At 31.0% G+C, this 10,229-nt stretch overlaps 1 protein-coding gene across 1 annotated transcript; it reads left to right on the forward strand.

Annotated features, from left to right (window-relative positions):
- Nucleotides 1–3,430: 3,430 nt before the first annotated feature.
- Nucleotides 3,431–6,924, forward strand: LOC119684851 (dehydrogenase/reductase SDR family member on chromosome X-like; the record flags this gene model as incomplete). Its single annotated transcript, XM_038098982.1, is given in 5 exon segments — nucleotides 3,431–3,654; nucleotides 3,727–3,834; nucleotides 5,296–5,469; nucleotides 6,091–6,298; nucleotides 6,358–6,924. Coding segments are annotated over 5 exon segments (1,053 nt in total). The 3' UTR covers nucleotides 6,743–6,924.
- Nucleotides 6,925–10,229: the final 3,305 nt, after the last annotated feature.

Genomic DNA, 10,229 nt, shown 5'->3' on the forward strand with positions numbered 1-10,229 from the left:
ATTGCAAGACTGTGTAAACGACCACAAACTTCTTTTGACACAATGCTTAAAACCTTATAGTTTTGTCGCCTTTATTTATTATATCTTAACTATACTTATATTTCTCCTATACAATAAACTAAAGTTTATTATAATAAATTATTATGAACTAGTTCAGAAGTTATTCTTTTTTCCTTATTGTGTGCTTCGTAGATGGATATTACAATGACACCACGATCTGTACAACCATCTCGCACGTTACATACGTCCATTCCTTACATCGTATCACTACCTGTTGTAACGGAACCAATACCAGTGTTGTCGAGTATAAATGGGATTCTCAACAGGCTCTCGTCTGATTTTCGTGCTATGAGTGTGATCAGAATTTATCATCGGTGTTTACGATCAGTCTTATTTAGATCAGAATTTAACCAATTCATTGTCAATTTTATAAAACGAGTATTCTTTTTAGCTAAATAAGAAGTATCGATATCGATAACTATGATTTGAGATCTGAGAATATCAAACTGTATTGAGATTTCGGTTCAGTAGGGTTTGAAATTCATCATAAATCGTTTAACGCTAGAACAACGGTTCCGAATTGTGGAAAATTACTTTGAAAAAAATAAATTTATTCGAAAACCTAATAGAGCAGTTCTTCGAAGAATTGTGTTTAGTGATGTACCTCATTTCTGGTTAAATGGCTTAGTCAAGCCGTTAATGAATCACCATCACATCTACTAAAATAGACTGTTTGATGTGGTTTACCCGCTGGCGGCATCGCTGGTTATTATTTCTTGCGAAATGAGGAAGAAACTGCCGTGAATTTTTGTTTCCAAGAATAAATTAGTTAAACATCGACAACATTTAGTTCTAATAAGACGGCGCAACTTGCCATACAGCGCGCTTAACAATCGATTTATTGCTAAATCAATTTGGTAACAAGTTTATTTCTAGAAGTGGTCCTATTAACCGGCCCCCTCGTTCGTTCGATTTAATGCCACTTGATTACTTTTTATAGAGCTATATTAAGTCGTTGGTTTATGCCGACAAACTAACCACTCTTAGAGCAAAGGAAGCTATGTGAAATGTTCAGTCAAATTCTTAATGGAAAGTTCTTGCATTCTACTTTTAACTCGCTTTCAAGTATCAGTATTCAGTTCATAAGCTTCTTTCTTGAAAATACAAGAATGACATTAATAATATATACATAACGAAATTTATGGAATGAAATCACACTAAGCAGAGTGTATATGAGTTTCGCTGCATAGCAACCAGATGAGTCTCTTCATTGATTCTCTGCTACTTCAATCGTCGCCTGTTTGTGCTGTAAATTAGCACTTTTTTGTCATTAACTTTAATATTATACTACGGGTTGCCTTGTTAAAACATAATTTGAAATAGAATTTTTATTGAAATGTGACTTACTGAGGTCAAACAATTTACATATTTGGTGCTACAATCGTTAAAGACAACCTCCGAATGCCACATTTTGAAGCCTTCTTATATTTAAGAATAGTTAAAAAGGTGTTAAAGTGTTAATTGGCAACTAAACTGTGTCAGAAAGTGCCATAAAATGAGTCCACATTTGGCTTAGCTCGGCTTGGCTTAGGTTATATGAAAGGCCGTAAACTTTTGTGTAAAGAGTATACACAATTAATTTGTTGCTAAATATAGGGAAAACATTTAGTCTTATAATGAACACAGAATAATTAAAAGTTATTACAGTAACAAAATTAAGCAAGACAATATTATCTTCGTACTCTGTCGAGACTGGGGACTGCATCTCAAGAAACTAAATTGAAAAGCAGTCGAATGAAACACAGGAAGGTGCATTTACTGCTCTTAAAATATAATTGCTTGATAGTTAAACATAAATAAAATTGGAAATGGTCATAATATCTGATTTTAAGTGCTAAAAATATGATTATTTGTTTTTAATAAGTACGAGTACATAAATGAATGTTTAAGTTTGCTACAAAGGAAGATACAGCAATGATTAAGACTGTCTGCAAATAGTATCAAAAACAAAGACTAAAAAAAAAATGAATCATACTTATATAATTGACTTATCTGTAACAAATTAAACTAAGAGTATGTAGTATAATTTTATATTAGTATACCAAAGAGGATGTCCAAATAAGAAACTGATCGTTTATTCCATTAGCCAACCTCAAACAGCAAATGTTAAGTTTGTTTAAGTAATTACGTGTCAGTTGTTGACCTCTCTATAGGTAACTAATCGAATAACATGGTTTATATAACCTGTAGTCTCTTTGCGAAATATCTACTCTAAATGAGTCAATATACTGTACATACTAAACTACATCTTAATAAAGTAGATATATTAATACATTTATAGACATTTCCACGTAAGAGAATAAAAGTAGGTTTTATAACCTACTGTTGAATTTGGTATAACTCGGAGTGGATAAGTAAACACTATTACGTAGTCAATATTGATGACTGTTTGTAGAGGAGCAATCACTTTTAATACCATAACATCTGGACAAGTAATCCGCAAAATATTAAAAACACCTGATATAATACACGGTTTGAAAGTATACACAAACATAATTTATTTTTTATATATATTGAAATCCATTCTTATTTTAACGACAATCTGATAGTATTGACTATTTTTACTTTAATAGAAACTTTGTTATTTAATAGAGAGATTTCAAATAGTAGTGAACTGCAACAACAAAAATTCATTTTAAATTATTTTAATTAATTGAATTTTTGACTGACTCTACAGCTGTTACGAGTATTGCCAAATACCCATCATCAGTGGTCTTGGAAATAATTCTTGTATTTAATTATTCGTAAATAATTTTTTAAGACTGCAAATACCAGGAATTAAAATCGTGCCCTACCAAATTTGAAGCTCAGAGTCAGCGCTCCTTAACCAACTGACAAAGCACATTTTTCTGAAGTTTTGTGAATCTCATGTGAAATTTTTGTTAACAAATTTACTTGCTGTATTATAGTTTTTCTACCAAGAGGTAGTTGTAAATTACTACAAACTTCAAATTAATCGATATTCTTATCAGATGCCCAAAAATGCTACACAAGCTTTTAATTTTTTTCTTCTATGCGGGATTTATGTCTTAAGGCATCATCATAAAAGCAGTCTACATACTTTCTTTCGTAGGCATCTATATAAAAATGCCTTCCCAATATTTAGAAGCTATCGGTCTTAAATGCATAGTTTTCTAATGGAGCTGCTACGATATATGTGATATTGCTGGTATGTGGCCAACAAACTTGCCTTCATTTCCTAAGGTCTTCTAAGGTTTTCTAAGGTCTCAGTAAGATGTTAGGCGTTACCATTAGTGCACCACTGAATTATTAATAGATAACTATTATGTGAAGCGAAACTATCTTTGGTTTTTATAAGTCAAAAATATTTATAATGCGATTCCAAAATGTAAATTATTTTCCATTCTAGTTGAAATCAATAAACTGCAAGTCAAGTAAACCAACTCTACCTCAAAATGATTGGAATTATTTTATTGCTTGTATTGGTCGTCATAATAGCTGGTTTCTACTTCTCCAAAACTACAAAGGATATGCCAAAATCTTGGTATGAATGGAAGACAGAGTTTCGATATCAATTTATTGGTATGACTGGTCTCATACATGACTTCTCCAACGAAAGCAACGACAGAGTCGGTTAGTGTATTTTGTGTTTTTTTTTATTAAATAGATTAAAGTATATTAATCGCATTTAAATTCAATGTTTAGAGCTCTACAAACAACCTGGACGTGTTGCTATTATCACTGGTGGTAATCGGGGCATTGGTCTTAGAATTGTCGAGAAACTTTTAGCTTGTGATATTACCGTGATTATGGGTAAGTACACGTTTACGATTACGATTGAAGCTGAAATTTATGTGTTAGCTTGGCATTTTATATGAACTTTAATAATTTGGAATTGTGCCCTGATGCAAGTTTCGATATTAAGAATCGTAGGAATACGAAGGAGTGTTGAGTGATTTTTATATCTACTAAATACGTGATAGGAAAGCATTTTATTCAGTGAATTTGATTCAAGTCAGATAAACCGATTTATTGTCACCACAGTGTAGTTCATGCAATTGTTGATTCCATAAGAAAACGAGTTCAGAATAATAAGTTGTCGAAATAAATAAAAAAAAAAAATTACTTTGATAAATTTTAGCAAAAGTGGGATTTTTTTAGCATTTTCTTAAATGTTTTTAAAAAATACATGTCATAAAAAAGCAAATAAGTCAAGTAAATTCACACGTTCTGACTTTCGTTTTATTTTTGAGTTAAGAGCAGTCAGTAATAATTTTTTTATTTTGAATACAATTGGCGAAATATTATTTGAAGTAATTATTATTGAATTTCAGAAAAAATAAGAAATATTACATTAAATCGCGTTCTCTTTAGTTATATGGAACAGTTAATGCTTGCTAGCTTGTTATTGCTTATAAATCTTTAACAAGAGCTTACTTTTGCAATAAGAACGTGAATTGAGAAATATTAAGCATTTTTGTTATTCAAAAGCCAACCAAAAACGAAAAGAAGGTATAATATTTTCATAAAAATACATGTACTGCTATATAAATCTAGTCATCTATAACCACATTTAGAACTTTAAAACAAACTAACTTGGGTAGAATCGAATATTATCTGCCTTGTAACCGTGCACATCCAATAGATAGATTAGGTTTGATTTCTTTAACCTTTAAGCCCACTTCCATTGTGATACTACAGTACCTAATAGATAAAGAGAAACACATAGAAATTAAGAGTTCTAATAAGATCTTTGCAGCATATGCTAACAGAAGGAAGGAACACTATCTAGCTTTTATTCATTATACAGATATTAAAAAGGCGTCCTTCTCTTGTTTTCTTGTGATATCGAAAACCCTATTAAATTTTTTAATAGATTGGTTTAGGTGAAGTGAATGGTGAATTTGGTTCAGGAACCCACACTCTTTAAACTTTTAAATTACTAGTTAAAAAGATGACTTCTAGTTTGGTGGAATTATGTTCGTGAAGTGATTTTTTTGACGCATTGTATCTAGTAGCTTACGGTTCTGTGTTCTCTCCTACTGATTTTTGAAATTTCATTAGAGATATATTATATGTCGCCTTGTAAATATTATTTTAATTTTGATTTGTTAATTATTTATTTAAAACTTCTACTCTCGTTTTACTTTTCATATATTTAACTATCTTATTTTGTTCTTCTATTTAAATATCGATCAAATTCCTTTGCATACATCTCGGCATAAAATTATAGCTATTTTAACCTAACATAATAAATTATACTCTTTTCTGCAGGTGTACGCGATCCACAAAGCGCTGAAGCTGCCGTTAGTAAAATAGTTGATCTCAAAACCACCAAAGGCAAATTGATTTGTGAACAATTGGATGTTGGCGAATTGAAATCAGTAAGACAATTCGCCGCAAAAATACAAAAAGACTATCCAAAAGTGGACATATTAATAAATAATGGTAATTATAATCAAGCGAAGTAATAAGAAAATTATAGACCAAATATTAATAAATAAATATGTCACACACACACTAATTATTTATTAATTTTTTTTATTTAAATATTTTTTAATATAAATATAAAATGTATAACAAAAACAGAATTGGTTAATGTTCGAAACATTTTATTTAAAAAATAGTTTCTTCCTTCATATATGATTTTAAATAAATTTTAAAAGTGTAAGAAGTGATATAAACGTAATGTATTGTATTTTTAATTATTATATATAATATTTAAATTTATAAAAATAATAATATTTAAATTTATCATATAACACAATATATAATATATATTTTATATATAACTATATGCATTGATTATAAACCGAATCGAACACTTAATTGGTGTCAATCAGACTTTTCAACATTTTTGATTTATAGTTATATCCTTTTCGTCAGGAATAACATTTTATTTTATAAGAAGATATTTATTTATTTATATATATAAAACTTTTAAGTCATTATTATTGTAAACCTTTCCAATTTTTTCTAGAATATCTGATTGCCAGCCACTTATTAATTTCTTTTTAATTTAATTATTACATTGTAATATACATAAAATAATAATTTTTCTTTACGTAGCCGGTATTATGTTTGCTCCTTTTAAACTCACATCCGATGGATTTGAGTCTCATTTGGCTATAAATTACTTGGGTCATTTCTTGCTGACGCATTTACTGTTGCCACAAATGAAAGCTGCAGGGACCGCATCACAGAGAGCACGTGTCGTCAATGTATCTTCTTGTGTGAATTTGATTGGTCGTATTAACTATAATGATATAAACGGAGAGTAAGTTTTTAAATCTTTCATTGTTTAACTATTAAATATATTCGTAAACTATCTTATAGAAAATACTACTATCCTGCCACTGCATATAGTCAATCGAAATTGGCTCAAATCTTAGCCACACGCCACTTACAAAGCTTATTGGACAAAGAAGGCGCATATGTACAAGTTAATGTTGTGCATCCTGGCATAGTTGATACTGATCTATTCGAGCATTCCGCCACAACTTCAGTGCCATTCTTCAAAAAGCTCTGCTTCAAGACACCTGAACGCGGCTCACGTACAGTTGTTTATGCAGCTATAGCGCCGGAAATTGAAGGTCAAGGCGGTATTTATTTCAGCAACTGCGTAAAAGGACCCATGCATCCTGCAGCTAAGAATGCTGAGAAGTGTGAAAAGTTCTTCAATTATACTTGCGAACTGCTGAAATTAAATGAGAAGCAGTAATTGAGGAATACTTGAGTGTGGAAAAAATGACAAGAGAAATGAGAAGAGCGACTGGAAGAGTTGAAGGATGTATATGAAGGCTTAGGAATGATTTAAGGGACAATTTTATGAAGAGCGCAAGTTTTCAATTAGGCACAGTTATGAATTTGAAAACACAATTTAAAAATTTATAATACATTTTTTACAATTTTATCCTAAAATTATATATATAATTTTTATTTTAAATCTTAAATTAATATTTGATTTCTATATTTTATATTAAATTACATAAAATAATGATATAATATTTTTGTATTGAGAATTTTTAACCTTTTATTAAATTATTTTTATTTTTTAAGTTTTAAGTCACTTTAAATATAACAAATTATTTAGTTATGTTAGTCAGCTTAGTTTTGTAATTAATTTATTTAAATTAATTTAAAAATAAAAGTAAATATTTTACCAAAAATTTGAAATTCTTACGTCAGTACTTTGGACCGTTGAAGACCAGAGGTCATGAAGGCAATTAATTTTTGTAATTTAATTTCATGGTCGTTGTTGAAATATTTTCTTCATATAGTTTGCAAAAATTGTTTAGGAAAATTAAAATAAAAACAATTTTTTAATGTTTAATGTTTAAATACGGATTGTGCTATGCGCGGAATCAACGGAAGCAACTCATCTCCAGCTGCTTTGAATAAACCATTTAAACGCACAGCAGGTGCCTCAGCTCTCAAACTCCAAGCGAAGAGGCTTCGTCAAATATTACAACAACGTAAAAATTATGTACGCAATTATTAATATGTCAATAATATTAAAGACTCCCTCAGACGAGTCCGTGGGTGGTCCACATCATTCACTTTAACTATTTAATAGACTTTTATTAACTGCTAAACGATGTACGTACATCGAGGCAGCAATATCTGGTAATAAAATTTTAGTTGGTGTGCAAATATGTAAGCTTTTTTAACAACATTAATGATGACATGTGATGTGGATAAAATACTTTTTAATGATGAAGTGTTGTTGTTAATTGGTAAATGGTAGCGTGTCGGACAGGAAGAAGTTAGTTAAATAGAAAAGTACTAAATTCAAAATTTTTTATTGGGTCAGCTTTAGGTAAGAATTAATTGAATTAATTAGTTATGGGAGTAAGTTGTATGGACTCGAAACCGTGAGTCAGTAATTAGTGAGGTCACCCTAAGCTGGCTGACCTCACTAATTACTGGACATGTCAACTTCAAGTATCACCTCAAAAAGATAACTCTTGCTGAGGAAGACACTTTCAGACTATGTCTAGAAGAAAAGGAGACAGCGGTGCATATATTGTGCCAATGTCCAGCACTGGCAAGTAGGAGGAAGACTGTCTTGGGACACCATTGGGTTGGTGATGACTTGGCAGGCAACCTCAAGGTAAATGAGCTGCTTGCATTAACAAGAGATGTAGTTATGCGAACGAAAGCCACTCCAGCTTTAACTCAATAACGACATCCGAGAATAGAAGGACGAAAAAGGACCCAAGTAGTGAGGCCACTTGTTCAACGGTGCGCTGTCCCAACATCCCACCATAAGTGAGTAAGTTGTATGGACAGCCAAATTGCCAACAGCCCAAGTTAACTTTTACAGATGCATGAAATTTTTTTTATTTTGGAGATGAGTTCTTTTGACCACTCTTAATGGACAGAACTAAGAGATTTCATGGAAAAGGTTAAAACTGTAGTATCATTTAGGGCTACGTCCTGTCTGATGAGCTTTTGCTGGGGTCACTAGTGATTAAGCTCCATTCTCCTCTTACAACTCCTGTTGTTATAATTCTATGGAAAAAAGAATACTTGCTTTCTTACCCCATGATACCAGCCAGATCTAGTGCCAGTGGGGATTTCGAATTGTCAGTGTGAAATATATTAGTTTAACCCCTTAGCATGATCTATGAACTTAACTGTTGATCGGACGAGGAAGTATTTTTGTCCAAGGCGCATTGAAGCCACACATTCGTTCATGAGTATCACAAACGGCGGGCACCATTTGAAAGCTGGTGGTATATATACCTGTCTATGACCTCTATTAGATTCAACTTGCTTTACTTCATGAATTTTACGTGTAAAGGCAATGTAATATGGTTTAAAATTTTCTTTAAATAGCCACCGAAGTTATAGATAAAAACATTTTTGGATTATGATTCTTATAATTATAATTATCATGTATACGAGTATGATGACTGAAAGGAGTGTTATAAAATTAATTACTTCTTCAATGAAAACTCCAAATATTTTATAATAAAATATTGACATAAAAAGAAATTACTTACCTAACAAGAGTTTAATTGTTTTAATGTCTTTTATGTCAAAAGTGCGACTTTAAAAACTTTTACTGTCAATTTTATTCGTAACAAAGAGCACTGCTTTAGTTTGCAGACATCGATAATTACCAGTAAAGCCTTTCACCTGCCAACATAGCTTACACTTGAGCCGGTATGTCATGTCATCCCACTGAAACGATATCAATATTTAAGACTGTACCCGATGACTCCGCAAAATTTCCGGCGGTGCAAAATATGTTAACACTTTTTCTTTCATTTTATGTCTGCGAATTCGACATTGATCGAGTGACGCGTTTATACAGCATAAACAATATAACCCGAAAAGTACGCATTTGGACCAGTCCGAATTATAGGAGAGTGATAATAAATTACAAAAGTCAAAAATCAAAAATCAAAAATCGTTGCCTTTCAAATAAAATCGGGCAAAAAATTGCTTTGAAATCGAAACTCTACTCTACTCAACTTAAATGTAATCAATTTTAAACGCGAGCCTTCGCTGCCCTACGGCCAGGTTTACCATAAAAATTAACAATGATTTACCCTCCGCACTTTGCATAAATTAATTAAGTCTTCAATGCCTTGAAGTGGGCGTTCTATTTACTTTGTTCTTCTTTCTTTGTTGTATTTGTTTTGTCTATCAAATCTTTTATAATGATTTGAACAAAGAATATTTGACCTATATGCTGCTTAAACCTGTTGTACTATGTATGAGTTAAATGCATATAAGGATGATATATACCATCTCTTTTTGATTTGTAAACTTGATATACGTCGGTGTCTACACTAACTAGGCTTTGTCCAGATCTTCATGTTCGCACACAAATACGTATTATTTATGAATTTTGTTTTCGAACTATTATTTTTATGTCTTATTATAATAACATATAATGAATCTATTTCCTACAGTGCCTCTTCTAAAATCTTATAAAGACTTTATAAGGATATATTATTTCAACAGTAATTATTCTTATATTTTTACATTATCCAATAATATATAACATAACTGATACTATTTCAGGCTATTATTCATTTGTCTTTCTATTCAGTATTCATCTGTAATTTCATTTTGCTTATGATTTTATCATTGATAGTGTTTCACTATAAAGATTTTCTACAAATACTTTTTCTGAAAGTACAGTTTACTGCCACTTTGGCTGCTGTTGATATTGATGTATATAAATATGCCAG

The sequence above is a fragment of the Teleopsis dalmanni genome, chromosome 2 (assembly GCF_002237135.1).
Source record: "Teleopsis dalmanni isolate 2A chromosome 2, ASM223713v2, whole genome shotgun sequence".
Classification (NCBI taxonomy): domain Eukaryota; kingdom Metazoa; phylum Arthropoda; class Insecta; order Diptera; family Diopsidae; genus Teleopsis; species Teleopsis dalmanni.